Genomic DNA, 14,100 nt, shown 5'->3' with positions numbered 1-14,100 from the left:
CAGAAATATGGAACCTTTTACTTCTATTGCGGTATTCATATCTTATTCAGCAGGTGCAAGTGTTTCACCTATATGTTGTGCAGATTAATCTTAGCTAGATAGTTGCGTAGCTGCCATCACAAGTTTACTATGTATAGCAAATTTACCATATGGGGGTGGAGGGGCAGATGGAGTTAAATCAGACTTTGTGTTTCCTCATGCCTAGATAATATTCAGGAAACATCTTGTTGCTCCCTGTGCTTTTCCCACTTATTTAATAATTGTAATTGTACTTGTTAATCTTTACCTGAACACGTAGCCTCTATAACGGTGTGTAAGTGGTTTAAGTGAACTTTAGAAAAACTCCCTGTTTCTCTACTTTTTCATCATCAGGATCTTCCTAACTCATAACTATTAATGGTGTTACCATAATGTTACATTATTGCGATGCTTAATCACACAGCAAGTTCATAAGTTATCTTCCTAATGGAGCTGCAACTACACACAGCAGAGTATGGTGCAATGCTGTAAGGCACCAATTCGAGTTTTCTGGCACAAATTAGTGTTAATTAGTATTGGTCACTCAATTTGTTATTCTCAGGGTAAAGCCTGTTGGCACCACCCACCATGTAATGAGTGTCCCCTTACCTCAACCCAAGCTGGGGTAACAACTTATTTGCAGGTTGTATTACTCCACCATTAGGGCTGCCACCAGGAATTTCAGGGCCCCATGCTGGCAAAATTTTCGAGCCCCCTTGAGACTTCACCCAGGCTCCACCCAAGCTCCATTTCCACCCCTCGAACCTTCCACAGTCCCACCGCCCACTCTTGGAAAAAGTCCACTTCTGAATGTCATCACCAATCACACATTAACAGTTCTCATTGAACACCATATCACATACATAGCCAGCAGCTTTTGTTTCGGCCAAAAGATGTTTTTAAGCCTTTACCACGACAAGGTAGACTATTTTGGCCGGGCCCTACTTTACTCTAACCTATTAACCATTTCTTAAAATATCCAATGCTCTCTTTAGGCATACTTTTATTTATTGGTCTTTAAGGGAATGTGTCACATGCATTTTTTTAAATTATCAATAATACCACATACAAGGGACAAATATCATCACATGATGACCAGACCACATATTACCACCACATAATGACCAGATAATACCACACGCAAGGAACAAATACCGCCCCACCATGACAAGACCTCATATTACCACCATATAGTGACTGAATACTACAATACTGATCATTAATACAAAAAACAATACTGATATTACCAGAAGTGCCATTATACACGGGAGCTTTGTACACAGTATACAGTGTATAGTCAATTTACAGGTAATACAGGGACTCACCAGTGACATTATACACAGGAGTTCTGTATATAGTATACAGTGTATAGTGTCAGTGTACAGGTAACACACTGACTAACCAGTAACATTACACACAGAAGCTCTGTATATAGTGTCAGTGTACAGGTAATACAGTGATCAACAGGGACATTATGCACAGGAGATTTGTATATAGTGTACAGGTAATACAGGGATCACCTGTGACATTATACACAGGAGATCTGTATATAGTGTCAGTGTTCAGCAAATATTGATTAATTGAGACTGGGGGATGGGGGGTAGCAGATGGCGATGAATAGGGCCTCAGTTCATCACCATTTGCTGTCCCCCACCCACCAGTGTCGATTCATCACCATTTGCTGTCCCCCACCCCCCAGTCTTTATTCATCACCATTTGCTGTCCCCCACCCCCCAGTCTTTATTTATCACCATTTGCTGTCCCCCACCCACCATTGTCAATTCATTATCATTTGCTGTCCCCCACCTCCCAGTCTCAATTCATCATCACCATTTGCTGTCCCCCACCCTCCCAGTCTCAATTCATCATCACCATTTGCTGTCCCCCACCCTCAGTCTCAATTCATCACCATTTGCTGTCCCCCACCGCCAGTCTCAATCCATCATCACCATTTGCTGTCCCCCACCGCCAGTCTCAATCCATCATCAACATTTGCTGTCCCCCACCGCCAGTCTCAATCCATCATCACCATTTGCTGTCCCCCACCGCCAGTCTCAATCCATCATCACCATTTGCTGTCCCCTACCCTCAGTCTCAATTCATTACCATTTGCTGTCCCCCACCGCCAGTCTCAATTCATTACCATTTGCTGTCCCCCACCCCCCAGTCTCTATTCATCCCCATTTGTGATTACTTTCTAATGCAGATCTGCCCTGCCCCATAGTATAACAGTGGGCCAAGTGTTATCCGATAAAACAACAGATAGCACCCGGCCGTGTTATACACCAGTGTGAGCGAACCCTTTTATTGACATACAGCCCAAATGACATAGCCAGCCAGCAGTGGCACACATCTAAATTGAGTACGCTTCCAAATTTGGTCCAAAACCAATAGGGCATCACAAATACACAGGCTTTTATGAAAATACTACCGGAGGCACGCTTACCAACATACGTGTTTTCCCCATCAGGATCATGTAGTCGCCCCCCGCAGGCTTAGCGCCAGCTCCCAGCCGCTGCTCACGTCTCATGACACATAGCTGCTGTAGCCAATGACTGAGCTGTGTGACTGAATTTACTGAAAAAAGGGCAGCTTTTGAGTTAAAAAAGGTGAATAATTTTATTTTCAGCAGCCTGTGTATGCGGCTTATTCAATTACCCCAAAAGGCCCAAGTTTAATGGGCTGAAACATAGCGTACACAGGCTAAAAAAGTGCAAGTATAAAAAATCTATTTCTCTTTCTTATATCCTGACAGCCTCAATTATATATATAGCAAGAATCCATAGTCAGGAATAACCCAGCACCAACTTCATAATTGAGTTGCAGTAAAGCAAATATTATAACTCTTATGACTGATTGACGGCCCCTCTTGTGCACAAGGGCAGTCAACATCTCTCCTATAATGTGACAGGTTCTAATTATAATGTAACATGGATCTTTCTCTGTTGTTCCATACGTTGTCCCATTAATCCCCAGCCCTGGTCTCCCAATAACACAGTGACCGGGCTCCAATCACAGAGCTTTCCTCTCGCTTCCTGCAGGTTGCACCCAGATAACTGTAACATTTGCAGGTTCTTGTGACAGAAGCTGTGGCCCCGCCTGGGGTTGTCTCAGCTTCTTCTCTCATTCCTCACATACTTGTATTACATTTTATAATGGTGATGACTGTGTTAATTGAGATGTCCTGCTATTCCTGCATCCCAGTGTCAGGTGTGAGCAGGGAAAGGGGATGATATTCTGTGCAGGTACCTGACTCATGAAACTAGTTGGCACTGCCCCCTTTATTTAAGCCATTGTCACCTTCCAGACCTCACACTTACCTTTATCAGCCAGGAGGATCTACAGGGATTATCTGCACTCAGGTGAGGATGGAAAATCTCATTTTTTTGTCATTCATTCCCAGAAAATGATTTGTTATTCCAAGTTATTTTACTTATAGCTCCTGTGACAGTATCTGAGAAAAGACAGAAAATGACATTTATTTATCCAAAGTTAATGGTCCTCTGTGTCTTGTAAACAGGATTTGGGATAAATAATTTGGACTATTAGGAGGCTTTATGATAGATTCTATATATATATATATATATATATATATATATATATATATATATATATATATAAAGGAGATGCAATGAATATGTCCTTTGCAGTTAAATATGTTTCACACTTCAAATCAGCGAGTGTATGGATAGATATCCTGTCTAACTGCTTAGCAGACATCATTATAAAAAAGGGGGCGCTAATGTTCACTCTATCATCTGACACTGAACAAGTAGCAAATGCTGAAAGATTTGATCTATGAAACTTGAATCGTGACGAGTAAGATGCTGGATATCACTCAGGATCAGTAATGTAATGTATGTACACAGTGACTGCACCAGCAGAATAGTGAGTGCAGCTCTGGGGTATAATACAGGATGTAACTCGGGATCAGTACAGGATCAGTAATGTAATGTATGTGCACAGTGACTCCACCAGCAGCATACTGGGTGCAGCTCTGATCAGCTGCTAGTCAATGTGCTGATTACGGGTGTGGTGGCTGCAGATCCTTCTGTGAACTCCTGATCTCTGAGAAACCAACACCTCTCCAACTGGGGACCTGCTTTCTCTCTTTCCCTGGGAGGGAGCGGGTTTCTGAGATGAGTGATGGAGCCAAGTCCCAGGCTTCTGCTTCCCGAACCAGGCCGGCGGGGGGCAGAAGAAACCAGCAACCGGCCTGCACATCAGAGGACTCGGGGGTGAGACGCTGCACCAGGAGTCGCAGCAATGTGGCTCCTATTCCCCCCGGGATTGTGGAGACCCCCAGAAGCCGCAAGGCTTCCAGCATGGAGGAAAAGCCTGACAGCGGCGTGCAAGATGGCGCTCCTTCCGGAGGAAAGCTGAGTGCTCACGGAGGTGAGGCCGACCTCCCTGAGGGGGAATGGGCGCTGCAGGGACCCCGGGAGTCTGTGTCCACCTATGCCTCCCGGGTCATGATCCGCCTCCGTGAGTATGAAGATGCCAGTAAGCTCATCAGGAGGCTCCGGGAGGAGCTGCGCTGCACAAGCGACAAAGCTGCGGGGGCCTCCAAACCAAGGAAGGCAAAACTCCAAGCCGAGGTAAAAAGACTGAGCAGTGAAATTCAACGCCTGGAACTTAGGAAAGCCACCATCAGGGAGCAGAGTGGTCCTTTCAAAGAAAAACTTATAAATGAAGACCGCTACAGAGAAATGGCTGATACCACAGAGCAAAGGCAGATAGGGCTGCAGCCTGAGAGCCAGGTGGATGATGAGAGTGATGATGACCAGCAGCAAGCCCCACCTGGCAGCCTGCAAAGTCACCCGCAGGCCACGTGCAGCAAGCTCCCTGCAGGACAGGCGATAGTGACATCCGGTCGCAGTTCTGCCGGCTCTGGGGAGGACAGTGACAGCAGCGGCCAGGGAGGGGCGCTAATGGCGGAGATTAAGCTCCTGGAGTCCCCAGTGTGCCTCCAAAACTTCCATCTTGGTGACGATCTACCAGAAGAGGCACCTGGGGGCCACAAAAAGGCAAAGAAGACCAAGCCAAAGCTGCAGGAAGCGGTAAGATACGTATATGCCCCCCTCCCTGTACCCCCTGAGTTGGCGGCAGGCTCAGCTCGCTGTATAAGCCCCGTTGCCCAGCCCAGCCCGGGTTCTGCTGTGGATCCGGTGCAAAGGCGCGGGGAGATTACAGAGCGCGGTAGTGAGGCGCAGAGCTCTGTCTCTGCTTGTAGTAGCGGGGACGCAGCAGGAGGTGCATCAGCCGAGAGGCTGGACAGTGAGGGCGGCCCGGCGGCGGGCGTTCCATCAGGCCACGATGCTGTGGTGCGCTCCTCAGTGGGAGGAGGGAGCAGCCCGGTGTCGGGGGCAGCTCCGGTACCCTCGGCACCTCTGAATGCTGTTGCCGCTGATCACTTAGTTGAGAAGCGGCGGCAGTGTGAGGGGGCAGTTGGGGCTGAGCGTTCCGGTCCTCCCACGAAAGTGCTATTTTGTGTTGGCGTCGCTGGTCCGGAAGATCCTGATGCTAAAGATCAGCGGCGCCTAACTGCAGCTAGAGATCAGCGGCACATTATACCAAATGCCAAACAGCGGAAATTACCGACCGATGATGTGGAGGGCACACATAAGACCGGGGGTGAGGTCGCCTCCAGCTCTATGGAGGTGACTGAGCCCCTTGTGCCTGATGCGGAGGTCAAAAGGTCATCCACCATTGTTAATGGTCCAGCAGGAATGAATGTGGTGGTGGAGGTGAATGAGGATAATTCATTGTCTAGTGGTGTGGTTGCTGGTTTGGTGGAGGGTGAGATGGAGGTGGGTAATGGTGATACTGTTGGGGCTGATGTGGTCACTGGTCCGGTTGCCCCCCCGGGGGTGGCAACACCTGTCCAGAGTTATGCCAGTGTCACCTCCGGGGCAAATAGGGCATCCTCCTCGTCTCCGGGCTTTGGGAACGGCATGTTGCAACGGCGCCTTCTGGAGGCTCTAAAGAAGGGGGAGAGATCACTAATGGTAGAGGGTCGAGAGGTTGATCTATCCTTCTGGATAGAGAGGCATGGCCTCGGGGCCTTCCAAGAGCAAAAAGGGGGAGATACAGTGTGGTCCCTCCCAACAGCCGGGCCAGGCAGTGTGCGTAGGAATGTGGTCAGTCTTCGGTGGAGGGGCAGTGATGCATGTCCGCCAAGGTCTAAAGTTGTGGAGCTCCTGCTGAGGATGGGCTTCAAGGCGATTGACATCTACGCCTTGATACATCCCTATTCCACGCCTGAGTTTGATGTCAGCTTTGTTCGGCCGGAGGGGCTTGAGCTCTTCTGGGCGAATTATGAGTTGGCAAAAAATGAGCCCGGCTGGCGAGACTTTGCCGTTCAGGCAGTGTCTCGCCAAAACCAGATCAAGAAAGTGACAGTGATGACTCGTAACAAGTCGCTTTCTTGCTATGACATCATGACGTGGCTTGGTCGGTATGGAGAGGTGGTGGAGATGCCAAAGAAAAACCGCGATGAGTTTGGTATTTGGTCAGGGGCCTGGACGTTTATGGTAAAACTTAAGCGTTCAGGTGGTATGGTTGCCCACATTCCATCGTCTGCCTTCCTGGGTAGGGATCGTATCCTGGTCTTCTACCAGGGGCAACCGAAGCTCTGTCACAGGTGCGGCGACCCCACACACTTCAGTGCAAACTGCACCGTGCAGAAATGCGCATTGTGTGGGGGTGTCGGCCATCTTGCCGCCTCTTGTGTGGAGATTAGGTGCCACCTGTGTGGTGAGTTAGGCCACCCATTCAGCCGTTGTCCTCGCTCCTTTGCTAATGCAGTCGAGACCCCGGTGGGAGTAAGCCGTGAGGCCGATTCTGCTGGAGAGGGGACTAGCAGGGGTGGGGGAGCTGAGGGGCCAGGGAAGAAAAGCAATAAAAAGACGCCTGCCCAGCTGAGGCGTCTAGACAAGCGCAGACAGGAGAGGGAGCGGGGCGAGCCCCAGACTACCAGGGCAGCCCCTGTCCTGGATGCCAGTCTTGCTGCTGAGGCCCCGAGGGATGATGAGTTGGATGAGGAGGTCAGGAGGATCCACAGGGAGGAAACTGCCTCTGCTTCAGAATCCTCCCATTATGAAAGTATGGATGAGGATAATAAGCGGTGGCTAGAGCACAAGCGTAAGCTCGGCACCAAAAAGAAGAGAAAGAAGGGAGATAAAACATCTTTTCCCGCTCTGACCAAGGTACCTAAGGAAGGTAAAACCGACTCCCCTCTAGTTGGTCTTTCTAACCGGTTCCAAGCCCTTGATAACATCTCTTCCTCTGAGGAGGAGGCTGAGGGTGAGGTTCCGGCTTCAGCGGAGCTTACAGGGGGCGCCGAGTCTCCTTCTCCTGGGGATGCAAGGTCCTTGGGGGGAGGGACTGGCCCAGAGTCCGGAGACGAGGACGAAAAAAGAAGGAAAAATGTGGGAATGGACACCTCTGTGTCATTAAAGAGGGGGAAGGATTCCTCCTCTGAGGCAGAGGATAAGGGGAGTGGGAAGAAGAAAGCCATCTAACTCAATCACCAATGATGGCGGTACCCACTCCGTTGACGCTGGCGTCCATTAATGTCGCCAGCATTAAGTCAAACATGGCTAGATTTGCGGCCTTTGATTTTCTCAGCCGGGTTGAAGCTGACATTTTCTTTTTGCAAGAGACCAGGCTGCCAAATATGGCAGAGGTGTTTATAGCTAAGAGGGAGTGGAGACTCGGGCCCTCCTATTGGTCTCTTGCGGCCGAGCCGTATAGCGGAGTGGCGGTCCGTTTTACCGCATCGGTAGAATGCCGACGGGTTATTGAGTTAGAAATGGGGAGGTGCCTGATATTAGATGTCCTCATGAAGGGACAAGAGCTTCGGCTCATTAACATCTATGGTCCCCAATCTAAATGGGACCGGAAGTGTCTCTTTATGAGGATCAAGCCCTACCTTTTTACGAGTCGGCAGGTCGTCTTTGGAGGGGACTTCAACACTGTCACGAGGCCCCGGGATAGAGGAGGTTCCAGAGACAAGCTGACTTATGATAGCGTCGCCCTTAATAGTATAGCTAGTGAGGCTCGCCTGGTGGATGTCCACATCCGGCACACCGCAGGCCACGAGGGGTTCACCTATCACAGAGGTAACTGTAGGTCCAGGATAGACAGGTTTTATTTAAAGGAGCAAGCCGTCTCTTCAGCAGTATCTGTTGTTGAGGTGGAGTTCTCCGATCACTGTTTGATTTTGTTTTCCCTGAATGTTACAGAGACCCCCCGGATGGGAAGAGGCTTTTGGAGGCTCAATTCGTCTCTCTTGGAAGAAGCGGAGATAAGACAGTCCTTTGAGGATTTTCTTCAGAGCCAGGTACCCTTACTGGATCTTTGTAGTAGTAAGTCAGAGTGGTGGGAGATGTTTAAGAAAAGGGTGGCGAGATTCTTCCGTCAGCTCTCGTGCCTCAGGAGCCTGGACAGGTACCGCCTGTATCAGGGCCTGAGGAGGAAACTCGAGCATCTTGTCTCAACTGGAGGTAGCTGCGAGGAGATCTCCAGAGTGAAATCTTTGCTAATGAGGTGTCAGTATGATAGACACGCATCTTTGGTTTTTGAGAGGGATTACGGGAAGTACCGCTCGCCCGACCCTTATAGAAACTGCAAGATGTCAGTGAATAGTAAAGTTGTTACAGGACTGGTTGACACTGCGGGGTCCCTGAAAAGATCCAGATCAGGGATCCTGGAGGTCGTCAGATCCTTCTACTCGCACCTCTTGGGGAAGAGGGATCTGGATTGGGATGAGATGTCGGCTTTTCTGGCTGAAGCCGTCCCCGAACCAGGGGTAGACCCCTCTCTTGGCGTTTTGACAGAGATGATCAGGGAAGAGGAAGTTAAGTTGGCGATTGAAGGGCTTGCCCTGAAGAAATCTCCCGGTCCGGATGGCTTAACATCTGAATTCTATAAGACCTTTAAGGACGCCTTGGTTCCCCTCTTGACTGAGGTATTCAATGAGTGTCTTTCCTCGGGCACTCTGCCAAAGTCAATGAGGAGGTCTGCCCTGATCATCTTGTCAAAGGGTAAGGACCCATCTTGCATTGAGAATTGGCGTCCCATAGCGCTTCTCAATGCAGACAGGAAGGTTTTGGCAAAGGTGCTGTTTAATCGGCTGGTGAAATTTGCACCCCAGCTCCTTTCGGGGGCCCAGCATTGCTCTGTTCCGGGCCGCAGTACAATTAGTGCTGTACTCTGTGTCCGAGAGGCGGTGGAGCAGGGTAGGGCTGGCCACTGGAAGGGGTACATGCTGTCATTGGACCAGGCAAAAGCGTTTGATCAGGTTAATCATGAGTACCTCTGGTCTGTCCTTCTGAGGTATGGCCTGCCGGGGGGGTTTGTTGATTGGCTTAAGACCTTGTACTCTGGGGCAGAGAGTTTCCCGCTTGTGAACGGTTGGATTGGTAGCTCTTTTGAGGTTGGGTGTGGTGTTCGCCAGGGTTGTCCCTTGAGCCCGCTACTGTACGTGTTTGCGATTGACCCACTTCTTAGGAGGGTGGAGCGTGGACCGTTGGCTGGGATCGGGATGGACCGGGCAGCACCGGAAGCCACTCTGAGAGTGGTGGCGTATGCCGATGACGTCACCGTTTTTGTTTCCTCTGATGGGGAGGCAGAATGGCTGATGTCAGAGGTAAATCGCTACTCGGAGGCATCCGGGTCTAAGATCAACCGGGATAAGTGTGAGAGTCTCTGGCTGGGAGGAGGAGATCCTGGTTTTGATCTCCCGGACACCCTTCCAGAACCCAAAGTCTCTGCAAAAGTTCTTGTTATCGAATTTGGCCAGGGGGATTACCCCAAACAAAATTGGGACAGCAGGCTAGAGATCGCCACTCAGAAGGTGAACCAATGGAAGGGTTGGTCGTTGACCCTAAGGGAAAGGGTAAACCTGATCAAAACTTACCTGCTCCCTTTGCTGATCTATCTGGGCAGTGTGTGCATCTTGCCAGAGCCTCTCTGGACTCGGGTCTACAGTTTGTTCTTTCAACTGTTATGGGGGAATAGACTGAACCTGGTCAAGAGGGAGGTTACTTACCGTACGAGGAGACTAGGAGGGTTGGGTATGGTCAACCCTGTGGTATTCCTTGTGAATACTTTCATTAAGATCAATATTGCAAACCTCTGGAAAGAGAGGGCTCCTCCGTGGGTATTCTCCTGTAAGGGATGGTTTCAGCCTTTCTTCCAGGAATGGGAGACAGGAGGGCAAGTGAAGGATCTCCGCACACCGCATGGACATCTCCCGGCTTACGCTACCGTGGTTCTGAAGGTAATTCGCCGGTGGGGTCTGTGAATGTGGGAGGTCAGGACTCTGCCAAGGAAGCTCCTTGACAAAAGGGTTCTGTTGACCCATTTTCAGAGGCCTCTGGCGCTCAGGGATTGCCCAAGTCGGGATCTTGGGGTGGGTCTGCATCTTTTGAATTCTATCAGGATCCCCTCGAAGGTTTGGGACTTGGCTTGGCGCTGCTTCCATGGGAAACTGTGTGTGAGGGACAATCTGAAGTGTAGGAGCTCTGAGGACAGGAACTGTCCTCGGGAGCATTGTGGTACCATGCTTGAAAGCATGGACCACTTCCTGCTTCGTTGTCCCTTTAACACAGAGGTGTACAACAGGGTGGGCGCCTCCATTGGCTGGCCCCGGCTGGCCGGTCTCTCTTATGCGGAATGGGCCTACGGAGCATTCGGGGACCTGGGTGGTCGGGACCGCTGCACCTTATTTCTAGTTAGCGCAGTGGTTAGGTATCACACGTGGAACGCACGGTGCTTAGTATCGACGCAGCGGAAAATCCTCCCAGTGGACGATGTGTTTAGGACCATACTCGGTGACCCGGTGAAGGTGCGTTCTCTGGAGTATGAGAGACTGGGTACACGGAGGGCCGCTCTCCTCTGGCGGGGCTTTTCTTTTAGTGTGCCCTAGTCTGGTCATCTCCTCTCCTGGTGGTGGGCTGCTGCTGACACCATAGATTTTTGTTTTATTGATCAGTAGACAGTGATGTAGGGCTGCAGGCACCGAACTTGGGCTTTGTCAGTTGTGGTTATTGTATTGTTTGTTTCTGTATATATTGTATATATGGGTTTGGGTGTAGGTGTTAGGTTGGGTGGAGGGAAAAGGGGGGAGGTGGGTTCATCTTGTGGGACACTGGTTATTTGGGTGAAAAACTGGCACTGCCTGATCTGGCCTATGGACTTTGGACTGAGGCATGAGGCGCAGGACCAGCTCTCAGGTCAGTGCCGGGGAGGGACTGGTGGGCTCGAGTGTGGGGTGTTTTGTTTTGTCTTGTATATATTTGTATAGTTAGTATTTATTTTATTTATTTAAAAAAAAAAAAAAAAAAAGGTATATATTAGTTTGTATATAATTTGTCGGTTATTGTTTATTATATTGTTATTATTTGTTTGGTAATCGGACCAGATGTCATGGTGTAGGTGGTTATTATTGTGTATATATGTATAATATGTGTGTGAGGAGAGAGGGAGCGGCTGGACCAGTTTCATTACATTGTTTATTTTCTGGTTATTAATTTTGTTATGTTTCTTTTATTATTATTGTTATGTTTTTCATTTTTATAATAAAAGATCTACAGAATATAATTCAGGATCAGTACAGGATCAGTAATGTAATGTATGTACACAGTGACTGCACCAGCAGAATAGTGAGTGCAGCTCTGGGGTATAATACGGGCTGTAACTCAGGATCAGTACAGGATCAGTAATGTAATGTATGTACACAGTGACTCCACCAGCAGAATAGTGAGTGCAGCTCTGGAGTATAATACAGGATGTAACTCAGGATCAGTACAGGATCAGTAATGTAATGTATGTACACAGTGACTGCACCAGCAGAATAGTGAGTGCAGCTCTGGAGTATAATACAGGATGTAACTCAGGATCAGTATAGGATAAGTAATGCTATGTATTCACAAGTGAATAAACTTCTCTAATCCTCATTTTCTGTAAATCTATTTATCTGTTTTTCTAATAGATATCTCAGACATATCTATTTTTCTATTTCTAAATTTAGGAGTGGGTCAAATTTCAACCCTAAACAGGTTCCTCCACTATAATGAGTGGCGCTACTTGGAAAACTATTTCACAACAATGGATAAACAGCTTTGTCATTCTTCATGAATATCTATTATCAATCTGACCATATATTTATTTGACCATTCTTTTATATATCTATCTCTAAACAAATTTGTTACAAAACATCATAACTGCCATTTTTAGGAAAAAATTAATAATAAAAAGAATAAGAAACAGAAAAAGCTAATTTCATGAGATTGAGGTATCTGTAGAATTACAATCTATGTGTATAAATTCAGCATCATATTAATGAATAAACAGTCATTATTAAACTCAATGATATCAACTGTTTTCTGAACATTTTTAAAGATTAGAAAAAACTGTTCTATTTATTTAGGCAATCTTTGGTAGAAAAAAGTGCAATAAAATGTGAAAACCATGGGTCACAAGCAGCTTTTTCTATTGTAAGGAAACATTTAATTTGTGACTGAGTGTTAATACTAAACTTAAATGGATTTCTCATTTATACATCCACAGATACTGAGGACACAAGGAAAAGGTCTGAGACTCTGATCTCAGAATGAACTGGAAGGCGCTCAAGCTCGGGCTGCTCCTTGCAGGTAAGTGGATGAATCTTTGCACTGGACATTGGTCCTGAAACAGAAATTTTCATGAATTTGCACCTCCTCCATCCTTTCAAAAATTCCAAAAGTCTTGAAACCTGCAATCATTGTTCGGTCCCTTCTTCAGCATTTTTGAAACATTAAGCCCTCTACCTTTCAAGGAAAGCGTCATCAGGCCTTTTGGTTTTTATGATCCCTCACTATAGGATGAGTTATGATAAAAACTAACACTTCTTTTATAACGTTAGGTCCATACCCAGGAATCACTATTTTCAATAGCTGGTAATGGACACCTGTGCTATATACATATACGGCATGTCTGCTACACTATAAATATATTTTTATGAATGAGATTTCCTATTTTGCTGCAGTAAAGCAAATTTTTGGAATTGTTCTTGTAACACTCGTGCAAGATCTCTGCTCTCATCATATATTATAGCAATATTACACCTTTAGAAGGAACCAGTCACCTCCACATTTTTTACCTGCATATATGGGCTAAACTGCAGGTAAATACCATTTATATACTGTTTAGCCAACTTACTGGAGCATGGAGAAGATGCTTCCAGTTATCAGGGCGGTGCAGGGAGCCATTATAGTCACTGTTCACTATAAAGTGAGTGCGGCTGTGATCATTCCCCTGCACATTTATTGACAACCAGCTCAGGAACAGAACGGATCATATACAGTAAGAATAGGGACAATAAATTAGATAATCACTTTAATGGTTGATCTATCAGCTCACTATGCTGCCATTAAAGAATGCACAGGACGTATAGTTTAAGAGCGGTGGTATTTATGAGCAGAGCGCCGCCCCCGCCTCTCCCAGACCCTCTTTGCATTGACTTACAGGCCGCTATACATATTTACACACAGCAATACAGCAATCCCTGTTCTGAACAGTGGGGGGAGCTGTGGAGGGGCAGCGCTCTTCTCATAAATAAGACGGCCTCAAATTGTGTTTTCAATGTTATTTTTCAGAATTGCTAGTAGCCAAATGGCAGATGCAATATAATGTCTTAAATAAGGCAGCATATTAGGCTGATTATTTGCTTTAAAGGCAAACAATATCTGGAGTAAAGGTGGCACCAATGTGCGAAAATGCATCATCCAGAGTGAGCCATGGGATAAATTGGGGCATCTTCCTCCTGCCTGGCACCTGCCTGTTACTGTTGTAACCCAATGGCTAAAATTCTCAGTATCCGGCCCTGAGACTGGTGACATAAAAAGCCAGATATAAATGTAGATGACATGTAGGTAACATCACACAGCTAATGCATAATCTGTATTTTTCTGTATACAGCCTTGAGCCTGGGAGCTGACGCACAAACGACAACTGGTAAGTAGAGACTATTTTAAGTAAAAAATCAAAAGGTCTGAACCATGCTTCAAATACCACCAGCACTGAGCCTCCAACTAC

General features: G+C 47.4%; 1 protein-coding gene across 1 annotated transcript in view; it reads left to right on the top strand.

Moving 5' to 3' along the window:
- Window positions 1–3,258: 3,258 nt before the first annotated feature.
- The window catches only part of LOC141157714 (uncharacterized), a 106,056-nt gene continuing 95,214 nt past the window's right edge, over window positions 3,259–14,100 (top strand). Inside the window, exons 1-3 of the mRNA XM_073645260.1 lie at window positions 3,259–3,380; window positions 12,595–12,677; window positions 13,984–14,019. Coding sequence (XP_073501361.1) covers window positions 12,638–12,677; window positions 13,984–14,019 — 76 coding nt within the window. The 5' untranslated portion in view covers window positions 3,259–3,380; window positions 12,595–12,637. The remainder of the gene's footprint in view (window positions 3,381–12,594; window positions 12,678–13,983; window positions 14,020–14,100) is intronic.

Source organism: Phyllobates terribilis, unplaced genomic scaffold (genome assembly GCF_046119375.1).
Source record: "Phyllobates terribilis strain yellow unplaced genomic scaffold, ASM4611937v1 Scaffold_8__6_contigs__length_399053987, whole genome shotgun sequence".
NCBI lineage: Eukaryota > Metazoa > Chordata > Amphibia > Anura > Dendrobatidae > Phyllobates > Phyllobates terribilis.
This window is presented reverse-complemented; position numbering and strand designations above follow the sequence as displayed.